General features: G+C 46.9%; 1 protein-coding gene across 1 annotated transcript in view; it reads right to left on the bottom strand.

Annotated features, from left to right (window-relative positions):
* MAP1S (microtubule associated protein 1S) overlaps positions 1-21,022 on the bottom strand; it is a 417,220-nt gene that overhangs the window by 149,882 nt on the left and 246,316 nt on the right. The window contains exon 4 of the mRNA XM_069648622.1: positions 19,787-19,927. Coding sequence (XP_069504723.1) covers positions 19,787-19,927 — 141 coding nt within the window. The remainder of the gene's footprint in view (positions 1-19,786; positions 19,928-21,022) is intronic.

Genomic DNA, 21,022 nt, shown 5'->3' with positions numbered 1-21,022 from the left:
GGGACGTTGACGCGCAGCGCCCTCTGCTGAAAAAAGTTCTAGGCCAGCAAGCTGGAATGGATAACATCAAAGATAAGGCATACGTCTTATGCCCCTACTTGCTACCAACTCTGCAGATCTTACACTAATTGGAGGAGACTTCAATGAAGTAATGAATATAGACATTGATAGAACACATGAAAGGTCCAGAAACCCAGAAACAACCACTAAACTCGCCACATTCACTAATGCTCTGGGGCTGCAAGACGTATGGAGATCATTGCATCCCAACGAAAGAGAATACTCTTATCACTCTGGAGCACATGCCTCACTGTCCCGGTTAGATTATTTCTTCCTACCATTAAGCAATATACATGAAGCATGTGAGGCACACCTACTCCCCAGAGGCATATCGGCTCACTCTCCACTCACAATAACGATTAAGACCAACAGATCAACTCCCCCACCCAGTTGGAGATTAAATGATTTCTACCTAGGATAACCAGAACTGGTAGAACATATTCAAAAAGGTCAATGAATCGTACTTTGAATTGAATATTGGCTCTGTAGACAGCCCGGTAACACTATGGGAGGCTCTAAAGACGGTATTAAGAGGTGAGATCATAGCCTGGACCTCAGCCCACAAAAAGAAACATCTAGAAGCAATACGCGAAGCCGACACAAAGGTACAGAATGCTGAAGTTGAGCATATAACCCACGACCAACCCGCGACGCACCGTACGCTACAACCAGCGCAAAAACAGCTGCAACACAACTTTAGATAACGCTAAACAAGCACACGCAGCAATGCGAGCAAGGGTATACGAGACAGAGGACAAGGCCGGAAAAATACTAGCATGGCTAGAACATAGGGAGCTGGGCCTTACCCAAGTCAGGAAACTGATGACGGAAGGACCAGATCCACTGGTAACAGACCAGGACATAGCCGAGGGGTTTGCAAAGTACTACACAACTGTACAGAGCACCATCCTCACCACTATCGACTGACATTCTGGATGAAATCACTCTCCCTACTTTAAGTGTGCAGCAGCGCAACATATTAGAACAAGAAATCACTGAGGAAGAAATAACCCAGGCAATGTCAGAACTCCAATCAGGGAAAACCCCAGGTCCAAACGGCTTCCTAATCAAAATATGGAAGAGAATTGGCGCGAATGTAATTTCCCCGCACCTGCTACGCCTTTTTCAACACTCACATTCACTGGGTTGCCTCCACCCAGACCTTAGAAAAGCCACGATAATAGTTTTACCAAAAACGGATAAACCACCTGACAAGTGCAGCTCCTACAGACCCATCTCCCTAATAAACTGCGAGGCCAAGATACTTGCAAAGGTACTGGCCAACCGACTACAGCAAGTTATACACACACTGGTACACCCAGACCAGTGCGGGTTCATGCCGGAGAGATCCACTAGACAGAATATATACAGATTACATACAGCACTGGAAAAAGTACCTGGGCTGCAGAGCCCCCTGGCCTTGCTCGCCATGGACTTTGAAAAGGCTTTTGACTCTGTTCATTGGGAACCAATTTGGGCGATTATGCAACGAATGGGCATGGGACCGTACTTCATGAGCTGGGTCAAGCTGCTATATCACCTTCCTGAAGCGGTAACCAAGGTAAACGGGCATGTCTCAAATCCTTTCTGGCTGGGTAAGGGCACAAGACAGGGTTGCCCCCCGTCAACTTTGATATTCGCATTAGCGATCGAACCTTTAACAATCCTACTAAGATCCACACAAACATGGAGTGGATTCAGATGGGCAGAAGACTGGGAGGACAAGGGGTCCTTATACGCAGATGACCTACTAATATACCTACAGGACCCATGTGACTCTTGCCCTATCGTGACGCAGTTGTTAAAGAGTCGGCAGGTTAAGCGGCCTTCATGGCAACTGGTCTAAATCCATACTGTTCCCAGTGAGGCAGATAGACAACGCAGTACCAGACGAATGCCCATACTGCATTGAAAGGGAGCAATTTAGATACCTAGGCATACAAATTACACATAAATTGACAGACTATGTGCCCAAGAACTTACTCCCTATAACGTTAAGGTTCAAAGATGACGTCCAACATTGGATGTCCTTACCACTTACACTATTAGGACGTGCTGCACTTTTCAAAATGATGGCCCTCCCCCGCTTTCTTTATATATTGCAAAATGCTCCACTGCCTGTTGCGCCCAGTGAGTTTCATAGAATAGATGAAATACTCAGGAAATTGCTATGGAAAGGGGGATGCCCACGTCTGGCACTCACGACCCTACAAAGATCCATATGGGAAGGCAGAATCGGACTCCCCCAGCTGCAAACATTACTGGGCCAGTCAAATGGCAATAATAAATGATACACGGGGACACCACACTACCGCACAATAGAATGCCGGATTCCAACCCACAAAAAAGACCCATCATGAAATACTGCTATTGCCAAAAAGACCGGACTGCAGCCCCATCCAAGCAGACACATAACTCTAATATGGTCAGATACTCAAATACTTAGGCTGGGATGGGAAGCTAACCCCAGCACAACTACTGTGGAATAAACACCTCCCGGAAGTGAACAAACTCCCTAAATGGCGCTCCTGGTCCCAACTAGGCATTACGAAAATTGGGGACGTAGTGAGAGAAAACAAAATACCATTCGAAGTTTTAGCCACCACTTTTACGCTTCCCCCCCAAATGAACAGTACGACTATGTGCAACTTAAACATGCGCTACAGGTCCATCTCCCCGATATGATAGACATGACAGACTACTCCCCGCTGGAACGCAACCTGTTCCCAGAAATGATTAGACACAAAGTCACGTCTACCTTATATAGTGCCATAACTTCCTTCGCCACGAAAGAACTATCAGGTTTGAAGGCCAAATGGGAGAGGGATGTGGGCACCATACTTCCTGAGGACTGTGTGGCTGAATTAATGTTCCCCAGAGAGGTGGCCATCTCCTCCAGGTTCAGGTTAATACAACTGAAGTTACTGCACAGAATTTATTACCCGAGGGTAGCACTATTCAACTGGGGGAAACCACCGACCCGCACTGCCTGAGATGTAAAAGGGAGGAAGGCTCCAACTATCACATACTGTGGGAATGTGCCGTCATCCAACGATACTGGCGCAATGCTGCAGCGAACTGTCAAGGGTAATGGGCAAAAGAATTCACATGAGCCCAAACAACTACTGTTGGGAATAGAAGAGGACATCGAGCTCGTTATGAAAAAGCGTTTATCTACCACCTCTGCAATACAGCGCAACTCTGGGGCTCTGCAACAGCACAGACTTATGAGCAATGGTTAAAAGATGTGGACATTTGTATTGCAATGGAAAAAAGTGTATACAGCCCAGGGATGTCCTGAGAAAGCTCAGAAAATATGGCAAAAATGGGAAGATGCACACTGAACAGTAACCTGTATGGACAGACTGCGCTAAAATCCAAGGACTCGTAAGGGAACCAGTTTGCGCAATATTAATGTGGTTAAATGTCCGGTTGTACCAAGCTCCTCTGTATGTGGAACACGACGTGGAACTACGAATGGGCGGGAAAAGGAAGTATTGGTTACCCCGTTGTTCGGGGCTGTATGTTTTCTTTGTGTTAAAAAAAAAAAAAAAAATGTTATATTAAAAAAAAAGATAAGGAATACGTCGGAGGACACAATCCCTTCGAATGGAGTCGTACCAGCTGTTACGCTTTGAGGCAGGTTTCAAGCAGATCCTCATGACAGGGGCAAGAACGTCAAAAATGTTAGTGATAGCAAGATGAAGATTGCCAAGCACAGAGTCAGTGGGAGAGAGTCAGGGGAAGGAGGGATGAAGGTGGAGGCAAACGCAGCAGCAGACACTTTTTCCAATCGGACAGATACCTGCAAAGGAGATTTACAGTGCTGGCTCGGTCAGGGGGACGAGAGGTCCCAGATGAGAGCGTGGTGAAAACGGGAGAGAAGTATTGAGGGTTTGAGAGCGGGAGATCAGCCGGGATGAAGACATTAAAAGTGTCCTGCTGAGTGTGTGGGGCTTGAGGGGAGAATAGTGAGAGGTACAGATATCATAGAAGAGAGGCAGAAACAGTGGAGTCAAGGTGGATAGTCTACAAGGAGGAGGAGTTTAGAGGTAAAGGTCAGACGAGAGGCGGTGAAGTCAGTCCATTCCGAAAGGAAAACAGACAAGGCCAGGGGTCCTGTAGATAATGACGAGCATGAGAGTCGGAGAGGCACCAAGCTTGTAGACAAGACATTCAAAAGAAGAGTAGGGCTGGGTGGGTATGATGATGTAGGGACCCACTCAGGGAAAATCAGGGCTATTCCACAATCAGGTTGGCTGGGCCGAGGCTTGGAGAGGATCGTGTAGCAGTCAGAGAGAAGGGAGTCAAAAGCAGTGATTGAGCTGGCATTGAACCATGTCTCGGTAAGAGAAAGGACGTTGAGATCAAAGTCTTCAAGAAGGAGGCAGATGTCAGAAGAATGTTTGACGGCAGATCGAGCGTTCAGTGTAGCCGGTCACCACCTTTGAAGGTTTTCCGAGGAGGGGTACAGGGAGGTGGTACACCAGTCAGTGGTGGTGAAGGATGTGCAGAGAGGAAGGAGGAGAAGCAGGAGAGGATAAGAAGTTGATGAGGGTCAGCAGGCATCTGTCGGAGAAGATTGGGTTGAGGATCTTGGGCCATGACAGTACCATTGTGATAGACATTAATGATGCACTTGGAGGATGAGAAGTGTGTCAAGAGTACTTCCCATCTAGTGCTACCATTAACGGGGGGAAGAGGAAAAAGGGTATAGGGTGGAACTTCAATGGGAGGGCCTTAGGTCAGGAGAGAGGATAGAAGAGGCCATCAATTATAGTCTGTCCGGAAGTAGCACCAAGGTAGGTATCAGCAATAGGTAGGACAGGATTAGAAGCCAAGAGATCTTGAAGCTTTTTTTCTTCCAGACTTAATGAGAGGAGGGATAGGTGGTAGAGTAACAGTTAAAATAGATGGGGGGGAGATGGAGAGCGCCATAGAGCCGGAGGAAAAGAGGGACCGCACAATGCACGGACAAATTCACCAGGTGGCCTAGCAGCTGAGGGAGGCAAGAAGGATGCACAGATGAACTCAACTAAAAATCGAATTTCCCAGAAGCACACAATGCAGAACAATATGGATGATGCAGGTTTAAAACTGCATCTAAACTCGAGTTTACCAGCAATAGCAGCAAGTACAAGTTATGAAAGGCCCATTGTGGTGTATCCAAGCAGAGGAAGGGAAATGCAGCAAATTGAGAAAAAGGGAATAGAAGAGTCAGTGAGCGTGGTAGAGATGTCCAGCACAGGTTGTGGAGAATCCTAGGTGTGCAGAGTAGATACTGTAAGCCAAAGAATGCTAACCGAAGGGGAGAAGGCATGTGCGAGGCAGCAGGGGGTAATGGGTAAATACAGTGGTACAACGTGAATGAGGGGCTTACTCATAGTTGCGGGGCTGAGGCCACAGTGGTAGTCCGGATTGGTCAGGTATGATGGAGGGCACACAATGTCCTCTCAAGCCCGAGCAGTGCCTAACAGGGTAGTCCCAGATGAAAGGATACACAGGGATTGACTGCTGGTGCAAGTGAGCCGCCACTACTGCTAGTACCTTCGTAAACACCCTTGGGGCTGAGGCAACACTAAAGGGGAGAACCTTGAACTGATCGTGTGTCCTCTAGCTTGAGCCGAAGGTACTTTCTGCTCCAGCAACATTGAAATATGAAAGTATGCATCTTTCATGTCAAATGTGGCCATGTAATCCCCCTCCCGCAGCAGTGGGGTGACTTCCTGAAGAGTGGTCATCCTCAACTTTTGTGGTTTGACATATTTGTTCTCAGGACGCAGATCTAAAATGGGGTGCATGGTTAGATCCCTTTTGGGTACAAAGAAGCATATTGAATAAATACCTTTGTTTACCTAGAGATGAGGGATGACTTCAATGGTGCCCTTTTCCAGCAGGACCTGGACTTCATCGAACAGGACATGCAGATGGTCCCTCCCACCCCCTTCAGGCCCCTCTTGTGGAGAGCGGGCTAAAAACAGCCTGCAAAAGCGCTGGCTGGTGTTGAAAACTGCTTGCTGGACAAAGGGCTTAGCCGAGATCTGATTGAGAGATTTCAGGGTTTCATGCTTTTTGGCAGTTTGTCAGGAAAAGGGTGGGTAGGGTGGCAGTAGAAGTGTTGCACAGCTGGCCGCGAACTACATTGCCCAGAGGGGATGCGTGGCCTGCACACATCACACAGGCATGCCGACATAAAACTGCTGTTCCGCCGTGGCAGGTGCGGTTTATTGAAGATGATTGTCGGCACAGGGTCATGTGGGGGTTGGGGATGGTATGCCACATGTCCATGTCATCTGTGGGGTCCCAGTCCGTGTCCTGATCGGTAGATCCTGGCCGCTCTGGCTAGAGTCCTATGCATATAAAACGTCCTGGTTAGGTCATCGGGGTCATCCAAAAAGACATTTACCTGGGTATCCTGATGGGATTCCTCAAGGGATGAGAATTGAGCACCAGGAGAGTGCAGCCTCACCGATTTAGGACATGGATCAACATCCCAATGTCTTTTTAAATTGTCCTCAAATTGGCCTGGGAAATGAAGGACCTCTGCCATCTTGTTCATACAAGCTTCAAACCTGTCCCTGGTCCATCCAGAGGAGCCTGAGGGATCAGGAGGAGGAAAAGGCTGTGGAGATTGAGCTGGGCCCTGATACAGGACCTTAGAGAGAGGAGGGGAGGCCGAAGACTAGTTCTCGGGCAAATTAGAGGCTTTCTTGACGTCTGAAACATGCCAACTAGCTGTACAAAGCTTCTCCCAGTGCTTCGAGAGTGGACTTGTCTCAGCAAGTCTTTAGGCACTACTGCGTCAGAGGCTGTAGGTTTAGAAGGGGCGCCTGCTAAAGAGGATTTAACACCATTTGTGTAGGTCGCGTAGGTGGGTGAGCAGAAGCCGCTGAACCGCACGGCCCTGATGGGTATTTCGAAGGTCCTGCAGGCATGGAAACTTTCCTCAACTGAACCACTGTGTGCTTTGAAGTGTGCGTGTGTCCCCCCCCCCAGTCTGTGTGTGACTTGCCCATAGCACTGCCAGTGGCATACTTGTCGGGGATGGACATGTGGGAGCTGGAGGGCTCCACAGTTCGGTCAATAGCCTCTGAATTGAAGCCGCGGCTGCCAACAGACTCCTAGTTTGCGTCGACAGCGGGCAGGTGACTCAGCGTGCATTGCGTGGGCCGCCCACAGATTTGTACGACTGTCTTTCAGGGTCTTGTTGTTACGCTCACCTGGTATCCACAGGGACGCCACCCAGCCGGGTTACTCTGTGGTATGCTTCTCAGCTTTGCTCCGATGTGGTCTGCGGGGAAGGTTCTTCCTGAAAATACAGGAGGACTGTGTTCAAGACTTACCGACTGGGATAAGTATCCTCCCTCCACCCCTGTATGATTTCAGTCCCTCTGGCGCACTCTCCTCACCTAGTGGTAGAATTAGGCATGCTCTCCGTCCTGCCTCCTTTGCAGGGGCGCGTTGTCTTTCATGGGCGAGTGCGGTCCAGGTAATTCACTGACGCCGGCCCGTTTGATATTGTTCAGGTAGGTCTTATTGCTGTTCTTTAGTATTGTTGCTATCCTGCATGCCTTTCTTTGTTTAAAATGTCTTTCTTCTCCCTTAGGTATGCGGAGCTTCAGCGCGGTAACTGGCTTGGTTGAGCCCCGCTGTTAAATGATGGTGCATTAAGAGTGCTATGATGCGGTAAGTAAGCGCTATGTGCAGCGCTGCGAAGTCTTGCCTTTGCTAACCTGTGTTTTCCTTCCTTGTAGGTCGCGGTGTTCTTCAGCGCGAGTGGAATGTCCGGAGTGGTGCCAGCCGAGAGGCGACCAGCCAGGTAAGCCTTTTGAGCAGTTAGTAATTTGTAAATGTCTCTACTGCTTTCTTTAATGTTGCCTCCATCTTCCTCCTTCAGGTCGTTCAGGGCGTGCAGATTCGAGGAAGCTGTTCTCAGTAGCTGCGAGTGTTTAAAGATGAAGACTGCAGGTAAGATGCTGCTGCTAAGGATGTTCCTTTTGTCTCCTTGCAGCTTCTGCTTCTCCGAGGTTCGTGGGAATAGCTGGACACTGAGCGTCACGTTGCAAGCTGCAAAGTAACACGAAGCGTGTTGTCTTGCTCGGGTGTGGTTTAAATAGCCCCAACAAAATAGTCCAGGTAAAGTAGTCCCTAGGCTACCACACCCAAAACACTAGACCGCATAGCTTGGTTCTTAGGACCAAGCTATGTGGATGTCTCCATGTTGGCTGACAATACAATAAAGTAGTTCCCAAGCACATTGTTTTTCATGGTGTATGAGCCTGGCGCCAGGACTGGCCCCATGGGGGATTTTGAAGAGGATGCCAGGCTCTGGAGGCCAGAGTCCTGACTCCACCTGGCCAATGGGTTTGCCAGAAGGGGTTTTGGGCAAGGGCCGTGACGCTTGTGCCAAAAGAGTTCACAGGCTTTACAGTGACGCTTGTCGCATCTGTGATGGAGGTCTTTCCAAGGGAATTTGCTGTTGCAAGACAGGCAGATTTTAAAAGGCGTCCTCTCCATGGCAGAGGAAAATGGCAGCCTGACCGAAAGAAAGGGGTGAGAAGGGGTGAAGAAAAAGCATTCTCAAGAGAAGTCAGTCCAAACAGGGCCAACTCGCCCAACTGTAAAGGCTGGGCGGTCAAGGCCACATGGAAACAGTCGCTGAGCAGTCAAGGATGGATCGTCGGCGGACAGGATCAGGCAACAGCCGCTGAGTGGTCGTTTAAGGCAAGAGAAAATGCTGTACAACAAGAATCAATATAAAACTCTTACATGCTCCACATTGTTTTTTTCCACCAAACTAGTTGGTTGCGCAATCTTGTGGAACAGTGACGCATGAAGGCTTTTGGGTACCCTACAGGTCACACTAGGGATAGTGTTACTGTCACACCCATTTCTACGTCCCTTTTCGATCTTCAAATAAAATGCAATACTCTGCAATTACCACTAGATGTTGGACTAAATGCACAGCATTTGATTCTAAGCAGATTCACATGCATCAGAATAAAATGTACCAAAATCTAATCCAGGATGCACATTTGCAGCATGATCAACTGTTTCAAATTGTCCTTTGGCAGGTGAGCTTGGGAAGGACGTGGGATGAAGGGACGATCTGGGTAGAGCCCGTAAGAATATGAGTTTTGGTGTTCCTGAACGGAAACAAGTATATTGTCGGATGTCATGTGAATGTCGTCCTTATCAGCTCAAGACGTAGTTTTTTTCCCCCATGTATGTGGACAATGTCAGTTAAAGGTCAGCACTATTGCGTATTATACATTACAATTAACTCATTGGGTGGAGCAGGAAAGAATGTGGCGCCACAGGGCAGGTGATGAAAAGGGTGTGGAGGAGCGTGAGGACTGGTTGCTCCAAACATCTTCAACTAAAATATGTACAGCTATAGGGGACTAACGTGATCCCACCAATCGACATAACAGAAGGTTCCATAATATGAAACACTAAATGCAACTGTTAGTTTGTCAGCTCTCAATCAGTTCTGTCCACTGGGCTGTTTGATTTGTGTTTGCCTAGCTGTAATAACAGCATTACTTCTTGCCTGGTGTATGCCCCTTTTTGGATTACTTTTGATACATTACTGACTTCATGCTCATGGAGGTCCCCTGGTACATTTTTGTAGGCCCCGGCGAGATCCTCCGTTCCCTTAGCCAACTGGGGGTATTTCAGCCCCCCTGTTGGGGTACGGGTCCAGCAACCACAGACCAGTCCTATGCGCACCACCTAGGAGGCCCCGCAGACGCCGAGCTTGCGAAGGTTTGCCTGGTCCTGAGCACCGCCCGTGCTCCGGAGGAGTTAGCAAACAAAGAAAGGCTCCATGCAGAGCGGGCTTGAGGATCTCTAGGATAGGAGTGTGCCCGTGCATGAAAGTGCTCTGTGCTGGTTGCATGCCCACGAAGGCAGAGGGATTTTCTTTTATAGTGTTTAGGACGCATCCTCAAGGTGGGAGGATGATCAGCCGTAGTAGTCGTAGATTTTAGTACACACCACCCCATAGGTAGTGGATGAGTGGGGCATGCCTGCGTTAGAGCAGATATGTGCTTAGAGAAAGGCGGCCCATGTTAGACGCGAGTTGCGTGTAGTGCAGGCGATTGTATAGTTGCATCATTTGGGGAGAAGGTTTTTCATTCATTTGATCAAAGCAGTGCTTGTTTGTTGGCGTAGCAAAGGAAGAGCGCTATTTGTTAGAATGTTCGTGGTGATTGTCAGCAAGTAGTGGTCATTCATTTTGTGGCCTAGACCGAGGTGGAAGTGTCAACGCCGAAAGGTAACGGGTATATAATATTGCGCTTTGACTAGCAGTGGTTGAGGCCAGCCTGGAGGAAGAGCGTGGCCTGGAATCCATTTATAATAATCTATGTAAAAGTGGGCCTGTGGAGAGGGCCGGCATGCATGGTGGGTAGGTGTGGGCCAGAGAGCAAATAGGATGCAAGGAGGAAGAGAGGCAATTGTGTGTTTGAGAGGTGAATGAACGCAAATGTGTTAAAACAAACAAGAGTAAACAGGGGAGAATAGACAAAGGGGGGCCGGGAATCAATAGGACACGACGTGGAGAGGAGAGAGGGTTGGACAATGACTTTTTTGGATTGCCCCCTCAACCACATGTATGAAAATTGGCCCAATTTTGCGATAGAATAATACAATCTTAATTTTCAATGGGCTCCGGACACTGCAGAACAGGGTTTCCATGCATGGCCACAAGTAAGTTCAAAGGATATAAATGAAAGAGTAGACAAAATATCTTGGGGCTCTGGAAACTGTATGAAGAGAAAAAGGACAAGCCTGCAAAGCAGGGAATTCAACAGATGTGGGACAACCCAGTGCTCCGCCCCCTATGTATGGTGCATACCCAGCATTAAGACCTGCAGCTGGGTATGCACCATACAGAGGGGGCGGAGCACAATGGATTTCCCCAGACTGAGGTAAGAGGGTGAGGGGGGGAGGGGAGGTGAGGGAAGGGAAAAAGAAAAGCAGAGAAACGTGAAGGAGGGAGGCACAGGACAGGAGAGAAAAGTAGGATCTGGCGGACACAGGATAAAAGCACACAACAGGTCGACGCATTGTTCAATGAGGCAGAGGGTTATAGAAAAGAAGTGGAAGGAAGGAACGCAGGGAGACAGGGGACGGATAAGGGTGGACATCAGGGAGGATAACATTTAAGCTGAACTATAAGGAGTACGACAGGGGAGAGGAGGAAACAGAAATGTGGGAGCACTGCATTGTGTCAGACAAAGAGGAAGAGGAGATGAGTGAAGGGGAGAAAGAACATTGGACACCAGACTATGGGAGAAGAGGATGAAAGCAAATGAGAGGGGGGGGCAAAGTAGAAACTTGTCAACTATCCTCTGCAACTAGAGGGAGAAAGTGAAGCTAGGACTGGCACAGGCTTTCGGGGGGCCGGGGGGGGGGGGTCTTGGGCAGAAATGGGACCCTGAGCAACGCAGATGCCATGGTTTCAGAAGGAGAGGAGACACTACGTACCATGGCAGACAATGCACAGCGAGATAATCTCATTTGTAGTTTGCCCTCCCTTATGTCAAGGGCTAGCAAGTGGCTTTATGCACTTGAAAAAAACACAGTAGTGATGCTAGCAAAAGGGGACATGAAGTTTATTCCCAGCAATCATAGGCGAGCGAGGGGATAAGATCTACAGATACCTTGCCCCATAAGAGTGTTAGAGAAGCTAGTACCTCAACTAGCACAGCTGGTGAAAAGGGGCAGGCACATACAGGTGGATTTAAAAAGACAGTCCCTGAGAAACTATTGACATCAGGACCCCATGATGTAGGGATGCTAAAAGGAGATGGGAATGCAAGAATAAAATTCAAAGAGGAAGCATTGTTACCAAAAGCCAAAGTACCCAACGTCCTGTGAAGCAGACCAAGAATTATATACCACCCTTCTTGCGTTATGGCAGCAGGGAATAATACAGACATCAATGTCTCCATGCAACACTGCCATATACCCATTAAAGAAATCAAGAGGGGGGGAGGGGGGGTGGGAATCATTGAGATTCATAGAGGATTTATACCCCCGGAAAAACGTGCTCGAGAGTTTCCACTTTTTGCTGAATCATGCCCCAATATTATTTAACATCCCAACAAAAACATTTTGCGCTCATTCACCTTTAAAACTCCTTCTCCATCTCATTACACCCCGATTCCAGGTAACCGACGGCGTTCATGTATCCAGGGCCCGATTTGAACACACTAGGTTACCACAAGGGTACTGAGAGTCCCTACGTATATTTAACCATGTGAACCAGATGGACTTGAGTAACCTGCAAATGCAGAGTAATACAGTATGTACATCTATTGGTGTGCAGAGAGTGAAGTAGAGTGCAGGGCAGACTCAGTTCACCCTTAACATTAGCATACAAGGGGTACAAGATGGATACGGACAGGTTATAGTACTGCCAAGTAGAAGTGCATTTGGGACACAATATCCAGAGAAGGGCTCAAGATCACGCCAGAAAGTAGAAGCGATAGACAAGACCCCAAATCCCCACACAGTAAGAGATGAAGCAGTTTCCGGGATTGTGCAACTATTGCAGGCAGGTCTTGGGTTTGCAATTACTCCACATCCACAAATCCTCCTTATAGCACTAAAGGAGGCACAGAAGGAGAGGAGAGCAAAATAATGGTCTATAGACAAGAACAAGAGTTTTGCGTTCAACAGTGGTCATGTGCCAGTGTTGGTTACCCCCAATTACAAAGAACGTTTTTATAGGCTTTCCCATTCAGATTGCTTGGCGATGGCGGCGGTCCTCACGCAGAAGCCGCCACAGGGACATAAACCTCTGGCCTACTACAGTATCATCCTAGATCCAGTGATGCAGGGACACGTCCCCTGTGAGCAAGCACTTGGGGCTGCAGCATTTGCAATACAAAAGGTGGCGACAATCACCCTGGGTTGTCCCGTGGTTTTGCACATTTATCTTGGATAAATCAGAATCTACACTCACCACACAGAGCGCTTCAAGTTATGAGATTATATGGACAAAACCATGTTTGATTGTGCAGCATATATGGACAGAACGGAAGGGAACATACAGGTAAAGGAAGAAGCATTAGGAGTGAATATGGTCTTCATTGACAGATCCTCGCACAAAGATGCAAATACAGGAAGACCCTGGTGCCGCAGTAGTGTACCATAAAAAGGGGAAATTTCAGATTGCCTCCCAAATGAGGTTACAATCGCATTATTCAGCACTAGCAGCGGAATTAGTGGCCATGATAAGTGCACTATGCATTACAAAGGGACATGTAGGAAACTTATCCGACTGGTTATGTCACGTCCACCATACAATAAGTATTGTCCCGCTGGGAGAGAAGGGGGGGGAAACCGGTCCCCCTATCTAGCCCAAAGGATCATCAAACAAACCTCTAGAGCATCCAGGTCTGCTTACACCAATCACATCATTGTCCCTACCAAACGCCGAGTCTGAGCTGGCGGCTCCAGCTTCCCAACCATGGCAGCGAGATACTGGAACACCCTCCCAGCCCAAATAAGAGTGATTGAATCTCATACAGCCTTTTGTAAGGCATTAAAAACCAGCCTCTTTGTGTGACAGCTTCTCATTCTAACATGTTTTGTGCTCCATGCCCTCTGTCGCTTTCATACCATGTACTGTAACTAAGCAATTGTATCTAAATGGGGCTGCTCACATGTAACCCTGAAGCAAGCCTACTTTCAGTCTTCTAAAAGTGCCTCGTTGCCCAAGGGTAGTAGTGCGCTATACAAATCCAAAAATAAAATAAACATGCTGAATTACTGAGTGAACTAATTGAAATGTTAAAAATGCCAACGTGTGTGCAGGACTTGATCTCTCAAGGCAACGATCTGGGCGACATGGCAGCGAAAGAAGCGGCCTACATACCTGAAAGGACCACCAGGTTATTACCAGGTGTGGAAGGGAGGGTACCATTGATGCTCACAGGGCAAACTAGGAATATAAAGGGCCAGAGAACACCAAACCCTTCAGCTCAATATCTACTGACCTGCAGAGGAAAGATCCTCAAGAGCTCCCAACTAATTTAGTGTGGAGGCAAAATAGTACAGGCAAACCAATAATGCTTGTTGGTTATGGCATTGGAGCAATAACATGTTCCTGCCCATGTGTCCAAAGAGCACGTAGCAGAAGAAATAAATGAGGAGTGGTTAGTCCCCAAACTCTGACCTTGTTGCAGAGTTTACTGGGAATTGCGTGGTGTTAAGGTTTGACAGGTATACATTAAAAACAATTTGGGAAACGTTACCGCGACCTGAAGGGCCTTTCCAGAACTTGCATGTTGACTGTCGAAATGCAAGAGAAATGTGTCTTTTATAGGTACATGCTTGTTCTCGGTCCTTGGCTTGAGGCGGGACTTTGTGCTCCCAATGAGGCAAAGGTGGCAAAAATATCTTTGGTATAGGAGGTGTTCTCAAGATAGGGATTGCCGTTAACTATGGTCGCACAATGGGCAACATGTTGCAACAACCTAGTCAAGGAGATTACAAACCTCCTTGGAATAAAGCACCGCCTTTACAGTGTACCGGCCGCAGGTGAATGGGATGGTAGAGCGTTTATATCGGTTGCTTAAAGAGCTCTTAGGGAAACCAACAACTTTGTGCAAAAATTTGCTTTGCATCCCCCTTAGCGCTTTTCGCACTACGAAACTCACCTGGTGCAGATCACCACTTGACTCTGCACAAAATGGTTACTGACAGGAGAATGCATTTGCCTCTCCCCTGAACATGCAATTTCGGACGCTAAAACAGCATAGGTTTTGGGGAAAGATTTGCAAGTATATCCGATTTAACTCACTTAAAACACTGAAATAAGTATCCCACCAGGTTCAACGACCGACAAGCTGGCCAGCAAACATCCACAAGTACACATGACAAGGACGTTTTTTCACAAAAAACGTATCCTGGTGACAAAGGTTTACGGGTCCGCACAAGGTGGTATTTGCAACGCCTACAGCAGTGACGATTAAATGAAGACCAGCATGGATTTACATGGCAGACATTCGCAGAGACAACAGCATCACCCCCTCTGGAAGAGAGTGGAACAACTTGATGGGAAGTATTTCTCTCTCACTAACACTTTCTTGCTCTAAGATTTTACAGGAGGCCAGTCTCTTCTGGTTCCTATCGCATAAAGAGTATGGTGGCATGTCTAAAGATAATGAAAAAAGTAGGCCGAACAAAAGCAGTGTAATTAGCATAGAAAACGTTTATGACAATTGCGGGTGGCGGGGGGCAGGGCACGGTATTCAAGAATGTGTGTTATGAGAAGAAACATGTGGGACGAGTTAGGGCTAATGGCACTTGCTGTGTGTGCTGGCTGATCCCACGTGTGACAGCGACAGCAAAACAATTCTTAACCCATTTCAGGGGCAAACGGTAGGTTCATTGGATAGATGAAGGGGAAGAATTGTACGCTGATAATTATATACAGCTAGAGAGCATGTCCAAAAAAATAGCCACAAAGCATAGAATACTATATGTCATGAACAGGGCATTATATCCCATGGTGCCACACCAGACACCTGATGAGAATACGTGGTTCGGTGTTTCACAATGTAAAATTGTAACAGGGTGATGAGAAAAATCAATGAGTTGTCGGGCAGTAGGGAATGCGCATATCCATGCGTGACCTGGATAGATGAGAAAGCTTCTTACAATTTCCTTTGTGTTTCAGAGCAGCATGGACAACCATGGTGGGTGTGAACACTGGCTGCAGGTAGCCAATGAGCATCCTGGCACTGCAGAGTGGGACAGCGTCAATGATGGATCACTGGTGGGGCCGTGGATCAAAAGCATATGCCCAGTTGACTCCAGTCTGGGGAGGGGTGTATGTGCTCTTGTCGCGTACAACAGCCCTGCTTTGGTTGTGCCTCGAGCAGATTGGTTACCATTCAACCATCTTTCAGGGACATGGGGTCTTGTTTTCCTGCATTTTGACAAAAGATGAGAGAAAGTGGCACTGGGATGACCAGAAGGAAAAGCAGCAGCAACTACACATCAGAAGAGTCCTCAAAGCCTGGATGCCATTCCTGAGCACTTCAGGTTATACAGCAAAGAATGTCTTTTTTGCCTCACAGCTACCTACTGTGGGGCAAGCAGCCACTAATCGGCGAGTCACTGCACATCAGTTGAGTTGCTACAGCTGGCAAATGCAACAGAGAAAGGACTGAATGCAGTAAGGGAGGAGCTCTGTGCTCTACTCTTGGTAGCACTTCAAAACTGCTTTATTTTGGACATGTTAACAGCCATAGAGGGGGGGTGAATCTGACACAATTGGCAGCAGTTGCTGCACAGCAATACCCGCCAATGATGCTGCCAATGGGACACTCTAGGAGCTATGCACCCTACACAAAAGAAAGGCCAAAGAGATGTGATACTGCATCAGACAGTGGACAGATTGTTCGCCTGGGTGCCTGAGTGCAGAGCAATGATATTCAAAAGATCTGTTCCCATTTCCCATGCTAGTTTCCTTCTGTGCAGGAAAGTTAATTCTAAAAAGAATGAAATTGCAGCAGGAAGAGAGTTTGGTATATAATGTCTGCTATTGATGGGTTTGGGGGTGGGGGAGTTTGCAAAAACAAAAGTGGTCCAGCACCCTGGAATGAATGATGGTAAAGATGAAATGCAGGTGGTCTTTGCAGTGCCACCACTGAATGCAGAAAATGCTTTTTGGGCAGCGTCTTCCTCAGATGGGTGGGACTGCATGGTAATGAGTTTCATCTGTGATGAATTCGACCATATGCACAGTGGGTGCGCACTCATCTGGGCTTTTAAACAATACAATTGAATGATGGTTTATCACCCTATGGAAAATGTGCGGGGCCAATATGCACAAAGGTTCCAATGCTCACTGCATGACAAACGTGTACTCCGGGTGGACACAGCCTACAGGCGCAGTCCTCCCTGTCACATTTGGTAGAAATGCGACACCCAGGAGTAAATCAAAGCATCTCAAAAGGGGAGGGCAAAATCTTCCTCCTGCCATGCATAGCCGAATTAAATAACAGTCTCCATGGATGCGCCCTATCCTTTGTTGGCTCTGCTGATGGCAGCGACACATACTGATTAGTTAATTTAAGCAGGCCCACGAGGGGCCTGTTTTGGGGCCAAGACACAAAGCCCTAACCGTTAAAATGCACTGTCAACCTGAAGCCCGCTCCTGCCCCTCATATCAAGGGCAGTGAAGTGTCATGTCTGGTATGAGTATGCAATTTTACGGATAGGAAGTCTGTTCTCACCACGACTTCAAGCAACACCCTGCCTTTAATAAGGAACCACAGAGCTCAATTAACCAGAGATACCCTTTGACCTACAACAGACATGAAGATGGGTGGGACTTAGTAGTACATATTTCCACTCCTTCACCTTTCCTGTTGCATAGCACCTCTGCTTAGGATCTTGCACATAACAGACTATTGTTGGAGGAGACCCACGATGGTTCACCAAGGTAAGCTTAGCCTAAACCAATCATTAGGGCACATTTGGCTTTAGAAGAGGGTCGAGCCCATCTTTTGGCAGATCTGAAGACTATGCATGGAGTAACTAGAACTAATTTGGGCCCTGGCTGAAATTACAGTCTGCCTTAGAGCTTCTGCCAGTGAAGGAAGGCCAGGACTTCCAAAGAGGGAAGCAAGATCCCAGCAGCCGTCCGTCCAGCCTTGCTCTGCGAACTGCCTGCTGCCTGATACCCACAGCCATCTCCAGTCTTGAACATTGTCGCAGAAGATGCAAAGTGCCCTGAAATCGACTCTACACTGTCGAGCACCAGGAACCTCTTCAAGCACAAGGTACATTGTGGTTCTGTGCTCCTGGTCTTTCTCTGAAGGCCCCTAGTGTCATTTTATGACCCATTGCCCCTTTGTGTTGAACAAATTATCCTTGAACTATTGATATTACTTTACCGACTACCCTCCTGTCAGTATCCACAGTGCATCCCCTTTCCTACTTGAAACTGTCCTCCGCATTTCTTTACTGGGTGGGTTGTATTTTGGAGTGTGCTAGAACTGTCTTTTGTGATAATAAAGTAGATATTTTTATACAACCTTGACTAGACAGTCCCTTTACCATTGGGTAAGAATTGTATTTTCGCTGATCCATGACCTTGGAGATGAGCCTGCTGTTTAGTCAACGTTACCAAAATTGGACAAGGCAGTTTATAATTTACTTGTGTTTCCAATCCGTTCAGAGCCCTTCTGGTGTACTAAAGGTGTGGGGCTGACTGATGGTTTAGAAATCAAAATTCATTCCTGGACCACTGGTTCCAAGTTGACTCGTCACACCACCTTCGATGGTTACGAAGAGGAGAGAGTTTAACATTGACAGAATAACAAAGTTATGATGCCCAAAACAGTGAGCAAGCAAATGGTGTGAAAAAAAGTGTTGCTCGATAGATCGTAGGAGGGAATCTAGTGACGAAACGGATTGACTGCTGTCCGGGGGCCGGGTTTGGGGAGGTGCACCTACCAGCTGCAGAAATAATGGGAGGTAGGAGGGGGGAATCCCAGAGACAGGACAGGATATCGACTGCTGTAATAGAGGTGTTTAGGGCACACATGCAGCTCGAGAAGCCAGGGGACAAGATTGGGGTGGGGGTGCTCAAGGGGTGGTGGGAGGGGAACATTTGAGGAGCTCTGGGTGTGTGGGACAGGGGCGCAAGGTGCATATGGTGGCATACACAAGGGTTGTCCCTGTGCTGCCAGTATTGGGTGAACCCAGGTAAGTATATCACCTGGGTCCAACACAGACAAGCCCTAAATGGCAAGCCACAAAATAAAAGGCAGCGGGGTACGGGAAGAACGATGCAGGCTGGCCGTTCCCAGGAAACAGCAGTCCGGTAATGGACCAAGCAGATACATAAAAGGTTCACAGACACACAGAGACCAGGTGGAATTAGTTTTACAAAAATATATTCAGGCATGCACACTCAGCACGATCAGCGGTTTCAAATTGCCCTTTGGCAGGTGGGCTTGGGAACAAGGATTCCGGAAAGAGTCAATCAGAAAGAGAGTTTTGCTGTTCCCCAACGGCAACATGTCCATATGTCCAGCTATAGTGGACTGCCTTGGTCCTGCCAATCAGCTTAGTAGAAGGTTCAATAAAGTGAAACACTAATGTCAACTGTTTCTCACTATGTAAATAACGTTCCAACTGTAGAAAAGATGGTTGCAGTGGGCGATTTTGTCAGCTCTCAAACAGTTCCGTTCCACTCCGCTTCTTTGGTTTGTGCTTACCCAGCTGTAATAAACAGCGTTACTTCTTGCCTGGTGTACACCTTTTTGGATTACTTGAATCCATCACTTACGTGCTTGTGGAGGATGCCTGGAACAAGTTTGCCAATATACAAACAAGCTTTGCATGTAACAATTCTATTCAATTATCAGGAAGAAAAGGACAGGTCAAGCTGACAGCAAAGTAGTCTGGTTCACACAATGCATGCCAAGATGCAAACACGGATATTCTGATCCACCTTTGCAGGTACTCATTTGTAGGACATTTGCCTGCATTACTGGCCATGTTCTCGCAAGTGGCAGATGCATGCAATGGTCCTAGTAAGAGGTCAATATATATCACTGTACAGAGGTCCGGTCAACATCCAAAACTCTGAATAAAACAAGGCCTTTGTAGATCCAATACAGTACTAGTGCCTTGGTCATCATACAGGTCACACAAGTTTATCCTAAAACTGATTATCGGACACCCTTACCTCTTTATCAGTGAAGATCTGAAAGAAGTCACGTAGCGAAAAGCATCCATCCTGAAGGACCAAATCTCCCGTGCCCTCCACACATGGACCAGCCAACACCAGAAGCTTATGTCTGGAAATGCTTGTGATGAGGTTGCATAGCTAAAAGATTGCAAAAGGGAAGGCATATCAACTCACAATTACATGGTGGAAGAGCAATGAAAACAGATAAAGCACCCAACCTGCAGCATTTCCCTTTCCCAAGATTCGAGACTAAATACAATAAGCGATTTAGCTTACAACAAATCTAAGCAGTTTCATCAAACATAGCCCACAAACCAGCACATAATTAAATGCAAAAATGTTATCAAATTTGTAAACCACATCATTTTCAGCACTTTGTCAAGTGACTTATGTTATACAATTGACTGCATTCGTCATGAATTTTACATTGGAAGCAGCTTGTAGCCATCTAAAAATTAAACAAGGTGAAGGTAATAAAATCCGGAGAGAGACTGCGCCCAATATTCCAAAGGTTTATTTTTATTGTATTTTTTAAAGTATTTTATAAGTGCCCTTTAATGACGACACGTGTTTCGGTCTACCTTAGACCTTTCTAAAATCAGGGCTATTAATTCATCATAGTACCATAGGTATTAACAAAAAATGGGTTGTGTACCACAGAATGCATTCATACATGATTGCATACAATGGAGTCAAAGCAAACAAATTGCAACCAAAAATAATGAACCGAAATCAAAATAATTGCAAGAGTATGTAAATGAATTTGCATAAAGAAAATTAAAATTAAAAGCCAGACAAAAAGAGGGATTGGGGAAAGGGTGGTAAGAACGGGTAATTATTGAAAGAGATAAATACAAAAGACACTAGTTAAAGTATTGAATCATTACTATAGCGCTAAACATGGAAATCACTGATACACTCACAGTTACTAATGCATTGGTTTTACCTTGGTTAGTTCTAGTGCCCCTATGGAATAGTACCGTCATAATAACCGGATTAAATCCCTACAAATGTGAAAAAATTGACAATGTAGATTGTTGCCGACAGCAGTAGTTGTTCATGTCCTGTAATTGTTGAGCATTTACTAATTTTATAACAATGTTTGTTAGTGCCCGAAACAGCTTAATGTCATTCATCTATGTGTAGATAATTTCTTGGCAAATATGCATGCGCTGTGCCTCGCGTGGAGCGTGTGTATAAAATGTACACACGCGCACAAAGTCGTGCGAGTGA

This window comes from Ambystoma mexicanum, chromosome 1p (genome assembly GCF_040938575.1).
Source record: "Ambystoma mexicanum isolate Mex_15411 chromosome 1p, UKY_AmexF1_1, whole genome shotgun sequence".
Taxonomy (NCBI): Eukaryota; Metazoa; Chordata; class Amphibia; order Caudata; family Ambystomatidae; genus Ambystoma; species Ambystoma mexicanum.
Note: the sequence above shows the minus strand (reverse complement) of the source record. Positions and strands in the feature narration are given on the sequence as shown.